Below are 20,585 nucleotides of genomic sequence, written 5' to 3' on the forward strand. Positions count from 1 at the left end.
CTCGCCCCGGCCCGGCGGGCACCGCCCTCAGCGCCCCCTGCCGGGGGGGCGTGTCGGGGCGTACCACGGGGGCTGCGCGGCGGGAGGGGGGCGCTGCTGGACGGAACCAAAGGGGCCTGGGGACGGGGGCCGCGGTGGCTGAGCGAGCCCGCGCTGAGGGGAGCCCCTGTGAGGGGGTGAAGCCCCTGTGAGGAATCCATGGAGGGAGCCCCTGTGAGGGGGTGAAGCCCCTGTGAGGGGTCCATGGAGGGAGCCCCTGTGAGGGGGTGAAGCCCCTGTGAGGGGTCCGTGAGGGGAGCCCCTGTGAGGGGGTGAAGCCCCTGTGAGGGGTCCGTAGAGGGAGCCCCTATGAGGGGTCCATGGAGGGAGCCCCTGTGAGGGGGTGAAGCCCCTCCATGGGCAGAGCGCCGAGCAGAGCCTCGCACAGAGCGAGCTTTGTGTGTTGCGCTCACGTGAGGCGCTCGGGGCCCTCGGAGTCCCGAGGGATCGCTGACTGAGGTTGGAAAAGACCTCTGAGATCATCGAGTGCAGCTTGTGACCGATCACCACCTTCCACACCAGACCACAGCCATGCCTGCCATGTCTCATCGTTCCTTACACATCTTCAGCAATGGGGACTCCTGGGCAGCCCTTTCTGATGTTTTATCACCCTTCCAGTTAACCAATTCCTGCTGGTGTCCAGCCTGAGCCTCCCCTGGCCCAGCCTGAGGCTGTTCCCTCTCCAGGCTGACTCCCTTTCCCAGCTCCCTCAGCCTCTCCTGGCGCTCCAGCCCCTTCCCAGCTCCCTCAGCCTCTCCAGGCGCTCCAGCCCCTTCCCAGCTCCCTCAGCCTCTCCTGGTGCTCCAGGCCCTTCCCCAGCTCCGCTCCCTTCCCTGGACACGCTCCTCAATTCATCCCGAATGGAGGCCCCAGAAATGGGCGCAGGACTCGAGGTGTGGCCCCGGAGTTGTGGCTTTGGGACACTCGGAGGTCGGGCAGGTCCCTGGGATGGCTCGGGCTGTCCCGTGTCCTGCTGGACGGAGCTGGGCTCCCAGAGAGCGTTCCCAGCCCCTCCAGCACCCAGCTCCTGCCTGAAGTGCCATGGCCACTCGTGGCCTCCTTTGTTTAAAACTCCACAGCTGTAAATTTGGAAGGAAAATCAGTCAGATTTAACTCGCATTTCCTTACCCAAGTTGGGACTTGGCTGGAGTAAATCTCAAAAGAGTGATTGCGTTATTGTTCTCAAACCTAGGCTGAATGCTTTTTTAGGTTAAAAATAGCTAAAAATCATATCTGGCCAAGCTTTGGTGCTAGGCCATTTCATCCATCTTAAACCCTTTCTTCTTCAACAGTGAAGATCAATAAATAATCTGCTAAAGATGTGTTTCATGGTAAATTTAAATACTTTTGAAATGCAATGTAGTAAAAACTGCGTCAATTAAACCACCATATATTTTGTTCTTCTGATTTTTATCAGTCATGTCACCAGCACTGGAGTAGGCAGTGTGTGGTAACCCTTAGGAGCAGCAGCTTCCCAATTACTGCTGCTGTTAGCAGAGCTGATAAAGGCAATTATGCCTGGAAACAATTAATTGTGTTAAAAGAGCCTAAGTTATATGCATCACTTGGCATGCAGCACCTTCCTGGCCTGCTTTTGTCCCTACGTGGGTGTGGGTGTGTGTATTATTTCCGTGTGTGTAACTCTGGAGAGAGAGAGCCAAAAGGAGCCAGGAGCCAAGGGAACAGGAGAAGGAATGGCCACGTGCTCCTTGTCCTTTGGAGTTGATATTTTTGATCTAACTGGGAAGAAAAAAAAAATTGAAAATCCATACAGTGACCGAATACAATTCTGATGCAATGAAGTTGCAGTCACACTCAGGAAGTGACCCAGCAGTTCCTGGCAGGACACTGCGATGACGTGACAGCTTTATGCTTGTTCTTTTGTCCTATAACTAAACTCAGCTCCCCACACCTCCCACCTTCCCAAAAGCCCTCTTTGTCATTATTATCCACAGGCAATAACGACCAGCAAGGTGACCCTGCTAGAGGAAGCCTTCCAGCCCTTTTCCCAGCCCGGTGCAGATCCAAGGGCGCGCTCAGAGGAAGGTGAGGGCGCGATGTTTGCGCAGCAGGAAGCTGAGCCCAGGGTGGGGAGAAGGTGTTCAGTGGTACAGGAATGTCCCAGCATCACAGCTCTCACCACCCCAACACACCTGCCTGCTGCAGGTATGTGCTCTGCGCCAGGTGAGTCAGCAGCCGTGCCCTGGGCACTGGCAGGGGTTTGCACAGTCACTGCAGCCCTGCCTTGCTCTTTAAAACCAGCAGATAGTCGCCCTGCCAACACCGTTCCACCTAGCCTGTACTTGCACATGCCCATCAAACAGGGTTACAGCCACGGGTTAAACCTGCTGTAAATCTGCACATGCAAACACACGTACAGATATGCACACATGCAAACAGAGGAATTAGCTGAGGGATTAGGAGAAGCCCTTTCTTCCCAAGAACATTGGTAATTTGAACTTCATACCATAACTAAATAAATGGTTTGGGGGGAGTGTGGTTCAGAAGAGTCTGACTCAGCTTCATGCTGTAAATCTAGTTTTACCACTGCCTTGCTGTGTGATCCTGAGTGGAGTTCTCAGATTCCCATGGTGCCTTTTGCTGAAAAAGGGGGATAATAAGAACTGCTCAGTCACAGGTGAGAACATAACTCATTTGTGCTCAAGTACAACGTACATTGAAAATACTGTTTCTCCCTGGGTGGGTAATTTGGGTTCTGGTAATGGTGGAGAGGAGTCTCCATTAAACATCTGGGTTGTTTTTGGGCACTTTGGTCAGCACCTGCATGTAATTGAGCTCTCCAGTTGTCCAGAAAAGCAGCCGAGACTGAAACACAAGATAGAAGTCAACTGCTGTTGTATAATTATATTTTCTATTTGGACAGGAAGGAGGGTGCCTTCCCATTCTGCAGTCTTCATGGTAGATAAAGGTTTTGTGACAGCACATCACTGGGACAGGATATGAAGGACTGCAGATAAACCACGATTTTGGACTACAGGATTTATCAAATATTGCAGTGCTGCAGGCTGGGATTTATCATCTCCCCAGGCTTGGTTCCTATTTGCCTTTGCTGAAATCCTTTTGAAGGGTGACAGCATTTGAGTACATCAGAACTGTAAGCAGGCAAAGTACAGAAGTGAGGATTTCTTATTACAGGAGAAATGGAGTAAAAAAATTGTGAAGATTACAGGGGAAACCATGTCATGGTGAATAAGAAGTCAGGCTCCAATCTTGGGGAGAACTGGCATCCAGACTAGTTTTAATAAGATGTTAGGTATTTTTTTTCTATTTAAACTTGATCTTGAATTTCCTCCTGGTACCTCATATCCTTTTACAGTCAGTAGCACTGCCCTCATGCATATTTATTAGATTTAGACATATTTTGCAAGTCACCTTCACATCTTATTTTCTTTTCCTGGACAAACTGGTTGGTTATGTACACATTGAATTTGCAAATCTCATCTCTGGTGTACATTAACCCCTATTAGTCCGGTTGCTCAATGTGCAGATAAGTTTTGAGGCTTATTTGCAATTTAACTTCCTTCTGTATATTAAGCACAGCCCATACTTCTGTTTAGTTTTCACAACCCAGATTCCTTCACACATGGAAATGACCTGCATATCCAGCATCCTGGCAGAGAAACAGCCCTTCTGTTTGAGAGACCAGTGCCCCTGCTGTCTGAGAGAGCAGGAATTAGGAGTTTGTAAGGTGCTCCTTCCTTTCAGGGAGCTGCAGGTGTCAGAAAAGCAGCAGGTTTATTTACCTGCACTTATTTTCTTTGCCTTAAGCTCACAGTGAATCTGGAATAGAAGAGGCAGATTTTATTTTTCCTCCCCAGACTAAACCACATCTCTGAACCCGAGCTAGAAGCACTTTCTGTTTGCTTGTGGCACTTCCAGACCTGCTGAAGGCCTAGAAAGTGCAGCCACTGAAACACACACACTTGGTTACTGAGGCAGAGGTTAGTGTGGCAGGAGACAAGTTGTTGGAATAAACACAGCTGTGTTTTTTCCATCACTGTGTGCTCATTTACTGGGTCAGTCAGCCACAGACCCTGGCACAAAGGGTACAGGGTAAATCCCTGTCCCTGGGGAAGCACTGGGACTGTAGGATCCACTCTCAAATTTCACCTTGGATGGGGTTCACTGTTGTTTAAATCAAATAAAGCTGTGGTTTTACCTATTACAGGGAATGGTTAGAGCTTATTAATAGTGAGGCAAACAACCTGCCATGGGATATACAGTCAATTTGCAATCAGTTGTGCTTTCAAATGCTTAATTGCTTACAGTTCTGCCAGGACAGTCTTCAGTGCCCCCAGGTTAAGGTTTCAAATGAACCCCTCCAAGTTCCCCAAGAAGACTTTTGCCTTTGAAGAAAAAGAACTTTTTATCTCTATCACTCTGACTGAAAAGCTCTCAAACTGATTTTGCTCACGTTCCCAACTCTGGGCAAAGCCACAGCCACAACATTCTACAGTCCAGGGTTTCAGAGGGAACAGTGGCCTTGTTTCCAGGAGAACAGCCTGAAACACAGACTGCCCACAGGCAGCCAGGCCCCAGGGATTGGGCAGCTCCAGGAAGCAGCTCCTGTTCCAGCACTGGAGCAGTTCCCACTGCTGCTCTGGGTGAAGCCCAGCTTTGCTGCCAGGCTCAGGCTGGCTAATGGGCACGGCTGACCCTGATTTTCACTTCAAAAAGAAGCTGTAGCTGGAATGATTTAGAAAGGCAGGATTTTCTATGCAGTCCCAGGGTTTGTGCAGGCAAAAAGATCTGCATTATATTAATTCTGCTGGATCCCTGGTGCTGTGTGGAGCTCCCACCCATCTTCCAGGGCATAGAAAACCCTCACAGCTTTAGCACACAAGCAGTGCCACTTGTCACATGCCAACAGCACAATAAAAGGGCTCGTTCAAGCCACAGGATGAGAGGCTCAGGGGAAAAGTAGCCTTGAGTTATCTGGATGCAGAAGAGAGAATTCAGCACCTGTGGCAATGAGCAAAGTCAGGCCCTGTTATCAGCTTGGACTGGTGCCACCAGCACAGACAATCTGCTGTTTCTAGAGTACCATTTCAGTTGAAGCTGTTTGGACCTAACCTGGGAATACAATGCTGGGATTGTCATCACAGCAGCCTTGGGAAACAGGGTTCCCCTTCCTGAAATTCAAGTGTAGTTTTTTTGCAATAAAACTAATCTGATTGCATCCTCCAGTTCCCTTTTTGCAGTCACGCCTGGGAGGGACACAATCAAATTCTCTTTCCTGGCATCTCATGTACTAATGATCGTTGTCCTACCAGTACTTTGCAGGGTGAGTTGGCTTCCCCCAGGTAACCCAATTTGGGTTTTCCCCCAGTTTTTTAATTAAGCAGAAATCAATTCCACTTCTAGGAACTGGTGGCCACATTCTGCTCCCAGGTACTGATAAAAATGCAGAATTAATCACTTGCCTGTCAGCACTGGGTGGAACCCCCAACCTCCTCATACCCACAGAGCAAATTTTCATCGAGCAGGAACTCCTGGCCATTTACTGAAGGATGACTGAGGAGCTCAGAGCACCACACAAGTTCCCTAAGTGGAGGGAGGGAAAACAAAAACAGATCTTGTTCTTCTTCTGAGGCACAGATTGTTATCATATCACAAAAGCCAGCAGCTGAAAAGATTCCAGTCAGGAAGCACCACGCTTTGAGAACAGGTTAGACTGCCTGTCCTTCCCTGGGAGACTGACACCCAAGGGGATCCGGGGTGGAAATGAGTTCTCCAGACTGCTGGGCTCACAGCCATCATCAGATGCTGAAGTGTTTTACATACCTCCTTCTCTGTGGGTTCCTCTTGTCATTCCCCAGAACACGTGTGCAGGAGCAGCTGCATTCAGCTGTGGTGTCAGATGAACGTTACCTTGAAAACCCAGAAAGCAAAAAACACTCCCAGCCAGAGCAGCTCAGCATTGAGTGGCAGAGGTAGTATTTTATTTCTTTTGAGCATCCCTCCTCAAGGACACTAAATTTAGAGTTTGTAAAACATCACTAACTGAAAACAAAACATTGCCAATAACAAAAATGCAAACCTGCTGGAAAGGAAAATGCAGCAGCATTCAAGTATCAGAAAACATGAGAGCTAAAGTGCTTGAGAGAATTTCTTAACTATGCAGAGTCTGAAGTCAGTGTTCCCCTAGAAATGCTATTTTTAAAACAGCACTTGCCTGGCTGCATAGGATTTTTCACCAATCTATAGCAAGATAACACTACGAAGCCAGAGCCATTACCCCAAAGGGCTAGGAGCGACACATTTCTTTCTACCCTCATACTAAAATAAATTATATTCAAAGAAACACATTATAAAGTTCAGGCAGCTGAAGCTGGACTTCAAGGAACATGACAGAACGGATTTCCCATGCAGTGAAGTCGCTAGCATGGCCTGAAGCTGAACAAAGCTTTGGTGGGATTTATAAAGTGCTGTATTGTAGTGTTTTCCGCCTGTCTTTAGTAGTGTTTTTTTTTTTCACACCAGCACCGGGGTTGTGAGTTAAAAAAAATTCTGAAATAACAGACCAATTTTCAGTGGATGCTGGAGCCAGACAGACATTGCACAGTGCACACAAATAACGTTAAAAAACTACAAACAAATCGAACCAAAAAAACCCCCAAGCCCCAAAACCTAACCCTGTTATGGTAAAACGTTTCATCCTTAAAAACAAACACCCACCAAGCACCAAGAGCAAATCAGAGAGTAACATCTGCCTCCCAGTCCCCTGGCTTGTCCCAGCAAGGATGGATACTACGTAATACAAGCTCAGCAGCAATGGTTGAGAGCCTGAGCCTGCAGGCACTCAGTGCAAAACTCTCCCGGCATTCAGCTCCATGGGAGTGATCCAGTTTTCACCAAAGCCAAAGGGAGCTCCCTACAGGCTTCAGCCAACTGTGGATTAGCCCCATAGATTGACAGAGGGAGCAGGACCTCGCTTTACAGTCATCATTTTTCTATCCAGCCACAAAAGCCACCCCCTGAAATTCCTGGAGGAGTTTTCAACCTTCCCCCCCACGCATGCATTTAACATCCATTACAGTTAATAGCAGTTACACATGCAGATCGATGGGAGAAAAGTCCCAGTCGAGAGGAGTTACTGGTAGTAAGAAAAGGAACCCAGTAGAAATGCTGAGAATTGCTAAAGACCCAGCTCCCTCCAGTGAATCCCTGTTTTGCCGGCCGGCAGGTGTCCTGCAGGAAGCTCTATGGTGTGTGTTTGGGTGTGCAGGGTGCGTGACGTGGGGCGAGCCAGCGGCGCCGTTCTGCCACCTCCATCCCAGCCGTTCTGCCACCTCCATCCCAGCTGTTCTGCCACCTCCATCCCAGCCGTTCTGCCACCTCCATCCCAGGGAGCGTCCGAGCGCCGGCCGCCCTCACTTGGGCGCGGCGTTGGTGAAATCGTCCTGTGCCGCGGCCGGCAGGGAATGGTCTATCCTGAACTCCTCCTGCAGCCCTCCGGGCGCCTTGGCTGCATCCCCCCGGGCTGCAGGCTGGCCACTGTCCGTGCCGCCCCCCTCCAGCCCCAGGATCTGTCTCTGCACCAGCTTGGAATAAAGGCCTCCTTCTTCCATCAGCTCCTTGTGCGAGCCCTGCTGCACCACGCGGCCCTTGTCCAGCACAATGATGTTGTGTGCCCTCTCCACAGTGCTCAGCCTGTGAGCTATGACAAGCACCGTGTGGTTCTGCAAGTCGCCGTAAATCGCCTGCTGAATCTGCGGGGAGAAAAGGCGTTAGTGCCCGGGCACTGGGAGAGCAGCAGCTTTGTGGTCTCTGTCCAGAAACCTCTGGACAGGAGATGTGTTCTGCTCTGCTCCCTGCAGCACTACCAGCACAAACATGTCCAGCCCAGCTTCCAGCTGCAGCCCAAAGACCATCTCAGTCCAGCCAGGTGAGCTACGAGCACAGGTCTGATCCTGCAAGCTGGGGACTTGTTACAGCTGGGCCCCAAATTTGGAGGCCACGTGGTGCTGGCAGAGACTGCAGGAATACCTGGTGACTGCAGCTGCTCAGAAAAGCAGAATTCTTTCCTCAGTGTATCAAGGAAAGGCAAGAGAGGTTTTTTCCAGTCAAGAGACAATAGCACTGACGTCTAAAGGCAGGCAGGTGGCCATCAGGCACAGGTCACATTGACACCCCTGGGTAGCCAAAACCAACCCTGGGCTGGCACCAGGTACCACACACGTGACTGAGGACCTGTGAGGCAGCAAGCTGCTCCAAGGTCAGATACTTGTGCTGCCCCAGCAGGATTTGTCCTCTGGGATTGGAGGCACATCCTCAAATCCCAACCTTGAACAATCTTTCCCTCATGTCATTGCATCAGGGAGGCCAAACTTCCAGACAGATAAACCAGTTCCCAGCATGCTCAAAGTTTTTCCTGCAAATGTGGCTTCCTTGGTGCCTTGGCTGGGATTTGAGCTCAGGCACTCCTACTCTCCTTGTTGGAGCACCATTTTATATGGTCTTCCTCTGTATCCTGTCCTAAAAGGCTGCACAGACTCTCTGTATGACAATTAACACCTTCCACATTGAAAAAAATCAGCAAAGATCCCTACTTCATCAGTTTTGTCAGGCATTGTCTGCTGTGAGCATGGAATTATTTTCTGCTGGCTACAAGAGCATCGGAATCAAATTCCTGCTACAGAATTAGTGCTTTTCTCAACCCTCTGCTATTAATAATAGCACCCTATCGAGAATAAGTTTGTCCACTGGCTGGAAACAGGCTACAGTCTGTCCTCCAAGCCCTCTTTGTCCCAAGCAGCCAGGCCCCCACTCACAGCGTGCTCGCTCTCTGCATCCAGCGCGCTCGTGGCTTCGTCCAGGATGAGGATGGGAGGGGCTCGGATCAAGGCCCTGGCAATCGCCACTCTCTGCTTCTGCCCACCTGACAGCTGAGCTCCTTTTTCCCCAGCCTCTGTTGGGTCAAGGGAGAGAGGAAGGGGTCAAAATGAAAAGCAGGAGGTGCCAGGACGTGCAGTGCCAGGCCCAGCAGTGCCGTACCTGTGTGGTAGCCGTCCTGCAGCTCCGTGATGAAGTTGTGGGCGTTGGCCTTCTGGGCAGCCTGGACCACGGACTCGAAGGAGGCTGAAGCCAAGCCATAGGAAATATTGTCTGCAATGGAGCGGGCGAACAGCACGGGCTCCTGGCTCACCAGGGAGATCTGCAGGAAGTGAAGGGAGAGCAGGGGTCAGGAGCAGAAAATGCACTGCGTGATATCTCTGACTATTGATATTTGTTCCTGCTGAGTAAGGACAGAGATCAAGATTTAGAAATGTCATTAACGAAGACAGAGAAGTGCTCAAGGTGAGCTTCCAGTGAGGATGCCAACGTCAGGGTACGCAGTTTGCATTTTCTGCTGGAAAGCCATTTTGCAGGAAAGAAACCTAATGCAATGCTGGCATGTTGGCAACTGGGATGGGCTTCCCCCTCCTAAAGCCTGCTGTGGTTTTGCTCCAGATCTGTTATTCCCATCAATATTTGCTTTTCTCAGAATGGAAAACCAGTTGCTGGAATAAGTCAGGCTGGAGAGACCCTCTCCCAGGCCCTTGCTGATTTTCCTTTCAAGGCCAGTAGTCACACTTGGGCCATGTGAATGAGCCCTCTTGCATCTTTTAATCCCAAATGAGCAAGTTAGGGAAGTAACTGCTGCAATTCCTTAATTGCTTAGCAACAGCCTCCCTGTCCTGCCTTCCAGCCATGGCTGTTCACTGTCACGTTCAGACGCTTTATCAAATCCTTGATATTGGAATGAATCAAACCTTTCAAACTATTACTCAGAATTGTGCATGAGAGAGCCAGGGAGACACAGTCATATTTAACTGAGTTCTTCCCATGCCCCTAACACCACACCAGGCTTTCTGAACTGAAAGATTTGCCTGGCCTTTGATTTTTGCTCTGTACGGGCAGGGAATGTAAATTAGTCACAGTGACTTTGGCTTTCCAGCCTGTTTCTGATCAATTGTTTTCAGGTTTTCCTGCTGACTGCGGAAGCCATTTGCTCTGGGGGCAAACAAAGGAGGCAGTTACTTGCAGAGATGAAGGCTGATCTGTGCTGACACACAGATGAGAGCTGAGGGGCCCGGACCCCTCTCCTAGGCAAAGCACCAGCCCTTCTGGTGCTCCAGCTGCTGCCAGGATCCTGAGAGGTTTAACTCCCAATTAGCTGAGAATTACTCTAACATCCTAAGGTAGAAATTGCTGGAGGAATACAAAACTCTTTTTCCAAACCCAATTTAGATGATAATTAATCCAACAGCCAAAAACATATTTCTACTGTGTTGGCCAAAAAATACCAAACAAAAGATGTTTTTGTTCTGTTTTTGGAAGGCTTCCCCTTCCCCTTGAAACCACCCTCCATCCCCTTCCCTTCCACCCCCACAAATTATCCAAATTCATTTCTTGGACCACTTCCAGCCTCCAGCTTTCTGGACATTTCTGGAGCTGCCAGATCAAATCCAAAGCAACGTGCAGCAGTGCCATGCATCCCCTCAGAGCCCTGCAGCTGGTAAGTGGGCTAAGCAGAACACAGGAATCACAACCAGAATACAGGTATCAGTCGCTCGTACCACGGAGTGCAGGTACTTGTGATCGTACATGTTAATGGGACGCCCATCCAGCAGCACCTGCCCGTCCTGCAGAGGGTAGAAGTTCTCCAGGATGTTGACACAGGAGCTCTTCCCACTCCCTGAAGGGCCCACCAGCGCTGTCACTTTGCCAGGGTGCAGGGTGAAGGACACGTCCTGCAACATGGATGGGAGAGTGTGCTCAGGGCAGGCTTTTCTCAACGTCCTGGGGCACTACACAAGAGAAGGAGTCAGAATCTGGCCAGAGTGCCCCTCTGCCTTGGTGGTGTGCCACATCAGCCATTTCTCCTGGCTCTGAGGAAGCAAAAAGCCTCCAAATTGCTTCAGATTTGCCAGCTGATGTAGCAGGAGCTCCGAAAAGCAAACTGACCTCTTTGCTGCTTCCCCCCGTCCCATGATCCCAGCCCCTCTCCCACGGAAACAGTCTGAGGCAGCTTGGCACAAAGCCCTGTACCACGCTGACATGTTTAATGCCTGAGCAGGGAACAAGGGTTTTATTAATAAATCTCATTCCTTGTAAGGAAAGCCAGCCCTAAACACCCGCTGCTCCTTTTAATCTCTTTCCCAGCAAGCACTGAGCCTGCCTTTACACATCTCTGACAGGCAGCTGCCACTCCCCACGGGCTGGGGTTTGCTCCTGGCCAGGATGGAGCAGCAGCACGTGGTGCTGGAGTGCCCCTGGGGCTCACCTGGAGGACCTGGGTGGCGGAACGAGTACGGTAGGAAAAGGTGACATTCCTGAACTCCACCTTCCCATCCACGTGATCCGGGGCCAGGGAGCCGTCGTGCACCATGGTGGGCTGGCGGTCGATGAACTCAAAAACCTTCTCAGCAGCCCCCACGCCCTGCATGAGGCCGCTGTACACGGAACCGATGGACTGCAAGGGAAGAGGCAGCAGTGAGACCCTCCTGAGTGATGGGGAAATCAGAAAGTGCCACTCAAAAGGGGGGTGGCTGAAGCACTCCCCAGTCTGCCATCGCCTGATGTTGACTGCAGGCATCAGACACAGGGAAAGAAAACTCTCCCTCCTCTGTTGGGTATGGAAGGGATACATGGACAGCCCTGGGAAAGGGTGTTTTGCAATGTTAAACCCAGAGCTGCAGAACAGTTTGTACTGTAGCTGGCCCTCCCAGCAGGAGGGGGAAAAAAAACCTCAAACCAAACTAAATCCACACCAAAACCACAGCCTGGAAACCCCACCAGAGCCTGCAGTGATCTGAACAGATGGCGAGAGCCGGGCAGGCTGCCTCTAGCTCTGCTCTGCCCCTGCACAGAGGCTGAAGCACCACCAAAACCACACTTGGCTGTGAGGAAACCTCGACTGGATCATTCCTGCCTGGATTAGCCAAGTTTATGCCTCTGCAAGGGGAAGGCAGCCCTGGGTGGGCTCTACCATCCCACCCACAATCCCATCTTGCTAATGTGCTGCCAACGCAGCAGCTTGCAGCCTATTCCAGGGAAAGGAAAAAAAAAAAAAAAGTAATATAATTAAGTTTTTAATGAAGCCTGAAATTTAACAGGCAGCTTTGTAATCCCTTCATTCTTCACGCCAGGAAATGTGCTTGGCAGGCAGCCAGGGCTCTGCCCTTCAGCAGGGCCAGCCTGACCCCTCTGGTCCCAGCTGCCTTTTTGGGGGACAAGCTGCTTCAGGAACATGAAGATTGTGAGACCACAGCAGGGGAGGAATGGGGAGCAGAGGGGAGAGTCCCCCTCTGGCAGTGCCACAGCACCAAAGAAATGAGTCATGGGAAAGTCAGCACTGGATCTATCCCTGCAACTGCCCTGGGACCTTCTGGGAGAGAGAAGGGATAGCCCAGAGTGTGGGAGGCCCTGGCACGCGTTGCCCAGAGCAGCTGTGGCTGCTCCACCTGTGGAAGTGTCCAAGGACAGGTTGGATGAGGCTGGGAACAACCTGGGAAGGTGTGGAAGGTGTCCCTGCCCATGGCAGGGAGCTGGAATGAGATGGTCTTTAAGGTCCCTTCCAACCCAACCCATTCTGGGATTCCCTGCTAAAACTGACTCACCTCCATGCAGTCCCCCAGGACGAACTCATAAATGATGAAGGATATCAGGTTTCCACTCGTCATTTGCCCAGAGATCACGAGGTGCCCACCATAGTAAAGGATGCTGACCTGGACCACCAGCAGGGTCAGCTGAAAGCCAGAAAACACCCCGGAATCAGCAAGGACAAATGGATATTTTGGTGCATTTGTCATTACTCACACAACAGCCCAATCTTGATGTGCTGACATTTATTCTTTGAGCCCTGAGCTGAGGATCCCTGACAGTGCAGCTGACAGCCCTAGCAGCGAGCATGGAAATGAGAAAAACAACTCAAGTACATGGGCTGATTTAAGGAGCTGGGCAGATATCTTTCAACAAAACAAGTCCCTAGGGACACCAGCCAAGGAGGCAGAATTTATCTGAAATAACAGAGCATCTCATGAACTTCTCTCTTGGACTAAGGTCCTCAAGCGTAATAATCTATGTTCAAATTACCCAAGGCATGCAGTCACCTCACCACTAAAATAAACTTTCTGTTATACGAGTGTGACACATTTTAATTTAGAACACAAAATCAAGCCAGGAGTTAATGCAGAATATCCTCCTTGCCTGTACAAGTCCCTGAAGCATAACCCCAGCTGTCACCTGAAGTCAGTGTGGGGGGTACCACCTACTCTAGAAAGGAGACAGATCAGCTCTAATGTGACAAATACCAGCCCCTTTTATTCAGCTGGTTTTGTTCCATGCTGCCTCGGTGCTCCAAAAAGCAGTGATGCCCTCGTGCCCTGTAGGACCAGAAGAGGCTGTAAATTCACACAGACAAAAATACAGGGGAAGAAAAGCCTCCTCTGTAGCTCTGCCAAGGTCTGACCTTAAGCTCCTGTGTTCCCTCCAAGAAAGACTCTACCAGGGCTGAGCTATATCCATTGTCTTCTTTCTACGTGAGCCCTACAGGAGCAGGTTTTTGCCTTCTTAGATTTGTCAGGATCAGTGTCAACCCACTCATGCTCCAGCTTCACCTGGGAGCCCAGAAACAATGCTAATAATGCTCCCATCTTGTTTCCAGACTTGGGAGGCCATAAAGTCTCTCACAGCTGCATGAAGGCACCATAACTCACAGACCCTTCACCAGCGACTGCCTCGATCCCTGAACGTGCAGAGACAAGGGCAGCCTCACGTGAGGGTTTTGCCCTGGAGAAATCCCAAACCATCTGGTGCTAAATGATGAAAAAGCATTTTGTAAGGAGGGGGGGCAGAAAAAATGCCCAAAGCCAAAGCCCAGCAGCCTCCCCCTGCCACCACCCACACGCAGAAGATCTCCGTTCCTGAGCAGAAGCTCAACCAACGCCGCGGCTGTTCCCAGCCGGAGCCCAGAGCGGAGCTGGCACAGGCACTCACTGCAGCACCACGCAGCCATGGGCTGCTCCACGACCTTGAGCTCTTAGCAATTATTGCCCCATTTGCAGGGGAAAACAAACAGCTCCAGGGAATGACACAACGCTGCCTCGGGGCGGAACAGGATGCATTTTTTGGTGGATAAAAATAACAAATGATCAGGAGCCCGGGGATCACTGGCAGTGGACAGCAGGGCTGGGCTCACCCCACAGGGTTCCCTGTGAGCAGAGGAGAACCACGTGTGCTTTGGGATCTGAAGAGACTCCCCTGCCCATCCCAGCCCCACGCAGGGAAGCCCCAGGGTCATCCACCTACCCCACTGGACCAGACATAGTAGGTGTAAGCCATGGCCTCCCGCTTGTTGAGCTTGTACACCTGCTGCAGCTTCTGCCAGTACACGTTGGCCTCCGTCTCCTCGTTGGCAAAGCTGCGGACGGTCTTCATGGCCGAGATGGTCTCCTCAGCTGTGTTGTTGGCCTTGGCCAGAGCGCTCTGCACATCCTTGGAGAGCTTCTGCAGGGAGCAGGGGGAGGCAGAGGGAGCTCAGCGGGTGCCAGGCTGCCCATGGCACATCTCCCTGCTCGCCCCAGGCTCTGGGACCCCACCAGGTGGCTCCAAAGGGGGAGATGGCACGAGGACAGGCAGATGCATACAGGGCATTCCACAGCTCAGCCACCTCTTCTATCAGACCTGAGATGGTTCCACTCCTGGGCATGAAGCAAGGTAAGAGCCCAGGCTACGCCTGTCTGCCCACACAGGTTTAATGTCACCTTTCTGTCCCCACTGCTGGCAGCAAAACACTCCAGCATCAATCCCACCAGCTCCAAGGCTCTCTGATGGCTTCACAGGGAGACCAGCCCAGCACTGCGGCAATGCCAGCTGCTCCTGCCTACCTGGTAGTACTTCCCATAGACATCAGACACCAGCATGATGATGGGGAAGCCCATGAAGGTGACCAGGGAGAGCTTCCAGGAGAGGCTGAACATGAAGAAGATGACGCCCGTGGCCTTCACCACGTTGCGCAGGAAGATGTTGATGTTCTGCGAGACCAGGTCGCTCACGATGGTCGTGTCCGACGTCAGGCGGGAGATGACGTCCCCTGCAGCAACGAGGGGTCAGGGAAAGGGAGAGCAGAGACGTGTCACCACGGCAGGGCACTGCCTAACCGTGTCCCACATCCCATGCCAGGGGCCAGATGGAGCTCCCCATCCATCCAGCTGCGGGTCTGAAGGGTGGTGTGGAAGGGGGGCTGCTCTCCACTGCTGTGGGTGCAGAGCAAAACAGAGGAGCTTGGATTGCAGCATGCACGAGGAGCAGGAGGTGGCACCTGAAGGCACAAGCTGCATCCCTGGGTCACCAGGGGTGGCTGTAGGACAGCAAAGGGGACTGTGGCAGCATCCTATGCTGGAGGGCAGCCCACAGTCCACAGCCTGGAGCTGGCCCGAGGGACCTGAGGACATGGGTCCAGCTACTGAGGGGTGAAGCTCTGGCGGTGCCTTTTGGTGGAGCTGAGTGTTACAGCCAGCAAACATCACACTGAGCTGGCTCCTGAATCCTTGGCATGTGTTTGAGTCCAGCTGAATTCCCATGCTTTTGTGCAAGTCCAGGGTTACCCACATCCCACTTCCAGTAACATCTCTGCTGCCCTCAGCTACCAAGGCACTGTGCAGTGACTGCTAAATACAGCAGCAGCCTCAAAACTAAAAATACCACTGAGACAAAATTAAATGTGTGCAAGTTACACCAGAGTGGCACACACAGCCTGGGACTGGGACAGGACTGAACTGGAAGCAGGGAAAGCAACAAGCACACCCAGCAAGCCTCACACATCTGAGGTTTCAGGGACAGGAGCAGAGCTGGAGAGCAGCCCACCAATAGGCACTGATGGGAGGAAGGAAATGGGAGTTTTGGGGATGGGACTTCTGGATGCCAGGCTGATGGGTGGCAATGGGACATCGCCACGGTGGAAGGCAACAGAAAGGGAAGAACTTTCTGTCTCTATTTCTAACCACGAGCACGTGGGTGCCGCCTCTGGCTGCCCCCCGTCTGCTGCACGGCAGTAGATCAAGCCAAGGGGAAAAAATCTGGGATGGGATAGAGGGGTTAGAGCAAATCCAGGGGAGAGAGGAACCAACCTGTGCGATTCTCATCAAAAAAACTCATCTCCTGAGACACCAGGGACCTGAAGAGGCAGTTCCGAAGGCGGATGTTCAGCCGTGCAAAGATGAGCGTAAAAACGCCGCCCCGGATACCTGCGGCAAATGAGCTAATTGCAGATAGGAAACGTTATAGAGCCATGGACACGAAACCCTCTCAGCAACACCAACACCCCCACGCCGGGCCAAGGGCCTGGGCAGTGCTGACACCACTTATCACCAGCCCACAATTCTCCTGGGTGCCACCAGCACAGTGGTGGCTGGTCCTAATCATGGTAGTCACAAGCTTTGGGAAGGAATGCAGCACTGCTGGAACAGCACTCCCCAGGGAACCCATTCCCTGTGTCCACTCCTGCTCCCCCACCTCCAGCAGATGGACACGAAGGGTCACACAAAGGCCTTGTGATGCCAGCCACAGCCTCTCTGTGCAGAGAATTCACAGCACATCCCTGGGGCCTGGCAGCAAATTGGTGGAGCGGGTGCCTGTGCCCACCATCACCATGAGCTCCTGTGGGAAAACCCCAAACTCCTTGCCAGGGCCAGATCCAGCCCCTGCATTACCTTCCTATGGCGAGCAGTGACATGACCAGCACTGCCGTGGAGAAGCGATCCATGCTCTTCTGCACCACGATGCCGTCGATGGCCAGCCCTGTGTAGTAGGGCAGGAAGGTCTCTCCTGCAGGACAAGCACAGGACATGGGGGTTCAGCCCCACTGAATGGGATTGGCACAGGATCTGTATTCCCAACTGTGACAGCCTGTGGACAACCCCATCCCCACCCCAGATACCCGGCCATCACACAATGGGGACGTTACATTCCAGAGTATTTTATCCCCTATTGCATTTGGTGTTGCTCTGTTGCATTTTTCACCCACCCCATGCAGCACGTGCCACCCAGCACCCCCCAAAAAAGCAATCTAGGGTGCTTCCATGCCCCATCACCAAGGCTCCTCCCTACCTCCTGGTGGGAATGGGAGCACACCACGGCCTGCCTGGTCCCTTCACTCACCCAAGGCGGCCACGAGGAGGAAGAAGGAGGCGATGCCCAGGAAGAAGGCATCCGGCTTGGTGTAGGACAGCAGTTTATGGATGGTGGGACCTGCTGCCTCCTCCCTCTTGTCCCTCGGGGTGCCCCCATCACAGCTCTCCTCCACCTCGGCGCGGGACTCGGAGCTGGGCCCCAGCGCCTCGCGGGAGGAGGTGACACAGGCCAGCAGCTGCCACAGCCCGAAGGTGGCCGCCAGCGCCACGTAGGTCCAGGCAAAGAGCCCCCAGAACCAGGGGTCCCTGATGGTCTTCCGCACCTCCGAGTAGAGCAGCAGCTTCACCATCATGTAGATGCCCATGAGGAGGCAGACGACGGCGATGAAAGTCCGCGATGCCCTGAGGCGCCGGGGGCCGTAGGCCGTGTTGGTGGCCACGCCGATGGCGGCCCCCAGCAGCACGCAGCTGCGGTACAGGCAGCCCCCCCAGATGTCCAGCAGCGAGTTGAAGATGTTGAAGTGCCGCAGGTCCTGCAGGACATTGCGGCCGCCCTGGCCGTGGGTGTAGAGCAGCGTGGTGACCGCCACATCGGCCCCGCTGAGCGCCAGCGTGCTGGCCACCGCCTTCCAGGCGCGCATCCTCGCCGCCGGGCTGGGGTCACGGACGTGGTGAAGGGCAGCCCTAACACAGGAAGGACGTGCTCATGTCGGCCTCTGCTGCGGGGTGAGAGAGGGGGACGGGGTTATTTAGCCCAGGGAGGAGGCAGGGAAAGGGAAGCAGGATGGGGGGACAACCGTGCCAGCTCCCCAGCAACCCATCCTGACCGCAGACATCACTGTCTGACCTCCCTCCCCTGCTGCACATGGTGTTTCATTAAATGAGCAGCACAAAGGAAGACAAACTTCCCTCCCGGATGCCTTCACCCATCCTGAATCCCAAAGCAGAAATCTGCACATCCCGATGGGAATCTGGCTGTGGTGCTGTCATCACATCCGTGCAGCCACGTGTCCTGCACTACGGAGCTGTGGAGGTGTTACACTTGGACAGTCATGATCCCAGAGTCCCTGCCCACCCTTCCCAGGACAAAGCTGAAACCAAGCAGTCAAAACCGTAGGAAAGCAGACAAGGGAGCAGCTCAGCTCTATAAGGGATCCCCCTCATCAAAATAAGATTAAACCACATGAACCGCAGCTTGCCACACCTTACCGTCCCCAGCCCTCTTGGACAGTAATTCGGGGTAGCCCACTGAACCCGCTGTGCAGCCAGCGTGCAGTTCAATGACACAACAAAAATCCCGAGAGGAAATTAAAAAGGGATTGGAATTCCACGGCTGGGTCCCGCGGGAGAGGAAGGCTCCGGGGCGGGCGGGACGCTGCCCTTGCTGCCGCCCGGTCTGCCCGGTGGGGCAGGCTCTGAACGGACACGGCAAAGGGCGGAAAGCTCGACTTGCCCTGAGCCCAGCGAGCCGCCGGACCTGCTCCGGTGCCATGCCCGCCACGCATTGGCAAGAGGGAGGTGCCCGATCCTGGAATTTGTGCTGGCTCAGCGCTGGTGACGGTGCACAGTGCGGAAGGCACCGCGCTAAGGGTGCCATGTGGCGGCCACACTCCGGCCTGTGTGACCGCAGCGCCCCAAAACCAAACCACCGGGACGAGGGGCAGCCCCCGGCGCTGGACAAGCTGCGCCCTTGGGGAGAGCCGCTCGGCGGTCGGGCAAGTGGGATAAAAAGCTAAAAAGCGGAGGAAAGCAGGGCAGAGGCTGCAATTTGGGGGAGCACGGGGGTTTACGGGGCGGGTGGGGAAGGAGGGATGGACGCAAAGCGGAGCAGCGATGCCAGGGAGGAGCAGCACACGCTTCCCAGGGTGCTCGCTGCTGCCATCCGCTGCAAAGCTGCGCGGATCCCGCCCGAGGAGGAGGAGGAGGAGGAGGAGGCAGCCACCGCAGCTCGCCACCACCCGCAGCAGCGTCCCCAGCCCCCGAGCTGGAGCCGCCCAAGGTCCGCACTCGCATCCCGCCTTCCCCGCGCAGGAGAATGTCCCGAGGCGGGGAGGGGGAGACACCCGGGAAGGGCCGTGCCCGCCACAGCCCGGCCGGACACCCACACACGGCTCCCGAGCAGCTCGGCCTCGGCCCGCCCGGACGGCTCTTACCGGCGGCGGGTCGGGGATCGGCGGGATCAGCCCGCTCCGAGCGGCGGCGGCGCGTCCCGGGAACAAGGTCGGTGCTGGGCGTGGCCCAGATGTGGCCACGCCCCCAGCCCCGCCCCTCCTGCGGCGCGCGCCCGGCCCCGCCCACGGCCGGACCGAGCAGCGGCACCGGGGACCCCGAAATTCGGGGTTCGAGGGGGGGGGTCCCCGGTTCCCCCGCTCCGCCCTGTCCCGGTAAACCCCGCCCCGACGCGGCAAAGGCAGCCCTGGAATTTTCCCCGCCTTAGGTTTTTTATCCTCCTCAAACATACATGTTTTTAAATTTTTAAAAATTTTTATTGGTTCTATGTCATTTCTGCAGTAGAGAGGGAAAATACAACACAGGAGTTGGCTCAAAAGCAACCGGGAAAAGAGCTCGAAATAATATTTTAAGTTAATCCTTAAACAGGGCCTCGATGGGTTTAATTAACCCCTTAAGAGGGGCTTGACAAGGGTTTAATTAACCCCTAACACAGAGGAATCCACTTTACCAAGAAATCCAGCTTGTAAATTATTTTCCCCTTCACCTCCCACTCCAACTCTTAAGGAATGGAAGGGCTCTGGCTCCTCCCTGGACAGCACCCATGCATCCAGGTGAGCTATACAGGTGACAGAGGCGCAGTGTCATTATCCCAAAATTTCCAGGTGTTTTTGGAGTGCTGGGCTTAAAAACACCCCTCTGACCCTCACTAGCACAGGCAGAGATGTCAAAATTCCTGGAGTTTGCACCATTTCTGGAGAGAACAGAACGGTGACATTACAAAAGACAAATTAATTTTTATCTGCCTGGATAAGCAAAACCAAAAATACCACATTCTGTTGTTGGTTTTATTTCTGCTAGTAAGTGCTTAAAACAAAACATTAAAAAACAAAAAAATCTCTCACTTCAAGCCCTTCCCACATCCACCAGGAACACAGTCAGAGCTGGAGTGACTATTCCTGGCTCAGGCTCTCAGCAGGGACGCTTTTAAGCTGCAGGAAACATTGTCCGTGGCTGGGTCTGGTTTCTGCTTCTCCTCCACCTGCACCCAGATCACTCCCGGGCTTTGGTCTGCCCCCAAACACTCCCAAAGGGCAACTTCCAAGCCACAGTCAAGGTGGAGCTTTCTGGCAGGACCGAGTCTCTCCCTGCCAAACCTAAACGAGGATGGTGCCACCTCCTTCGGTCCGATCCAAGGGCAAACCCGGACCAGGAAGGGACTGAACAGACCCCCTTGTC

At 53.2% G+C, this 20,585-nt stretch overlaps 1 protein-coding gene across 3 annotated transcripts; it reads right to left on the bottom strand.

Annotated features, from left to right (window-relative positions):
- Window positions 1-5,980: 5,980 nt before the first annotated feature.
- ABCB9 (ATP binding cassette subfamily B member 9) lies at window positions 5,981-19,519 on the bottom strand. Of its 3 annotated transcripts, none has more exons than XM_041488782.1 (12): window positions 19,331-19,519; window positions 17,206-17,893; window positions 16,758-16,872; window positions 16,176-16,306; window positions 14,934-15,139; window positions 14,356-14,553; window positions 12,666-12,794; window positions 11,330-11,518; window positions 10,623-10,796; window positions 9,058-9,217; window positions 8,835-8,971; window positions 5,981-7,772 (listed from the first exon to the last, which is right to left on the bottom strand). In XM_041488782.1, exons 2-12 carry the CDS (start codon window positions 17,816-17,818, stop codon window positions 7,434-7,436), a joined length of 2,391 nt encoding a protein of 796 aa, XP_041344716.1. In that variant the 5' UTR covers window positions 17,819-17,893; window positions 19,331-19,519; the 3' UTR covers window positions 5,981-7,433. The 3 variants fall into 3 exon arrangements, with proteins under 3 accessions (XP_041344716.1, XP_041344713.1, XP_041344714.1); XM_041488779.1 differs by having other exon boundaries at window positions 17,206-17,896; XM_041488780.1 differs by lacking the exon at window positions 19,331-19,519 and adding an exon at window positions 18,655-19,295 and having other exon boundaries at window positions 17,206-17,896.
- Between the last annotated feature and the right edge of the window lie 1,066 nt (window positions 19,520-20,585).

The sequence above is a fragment of the Pyrgilauda ruficollis genome, unplaced genomic scaffold, assembly GCF_017590135.1.
Source record: "Pyrgilauda ruficollis isolate IOZ18807 unplaced genomic scaffold, ASM1759013v1 scaffold9, whole genome shotgun sequence".
Lineage (NCBI taxonomy): Eukaryota > Metazoa > Chordata > Aves > Passeriformes > Passeridae > Pyrgilauda > Pyrgilauda ruficollis.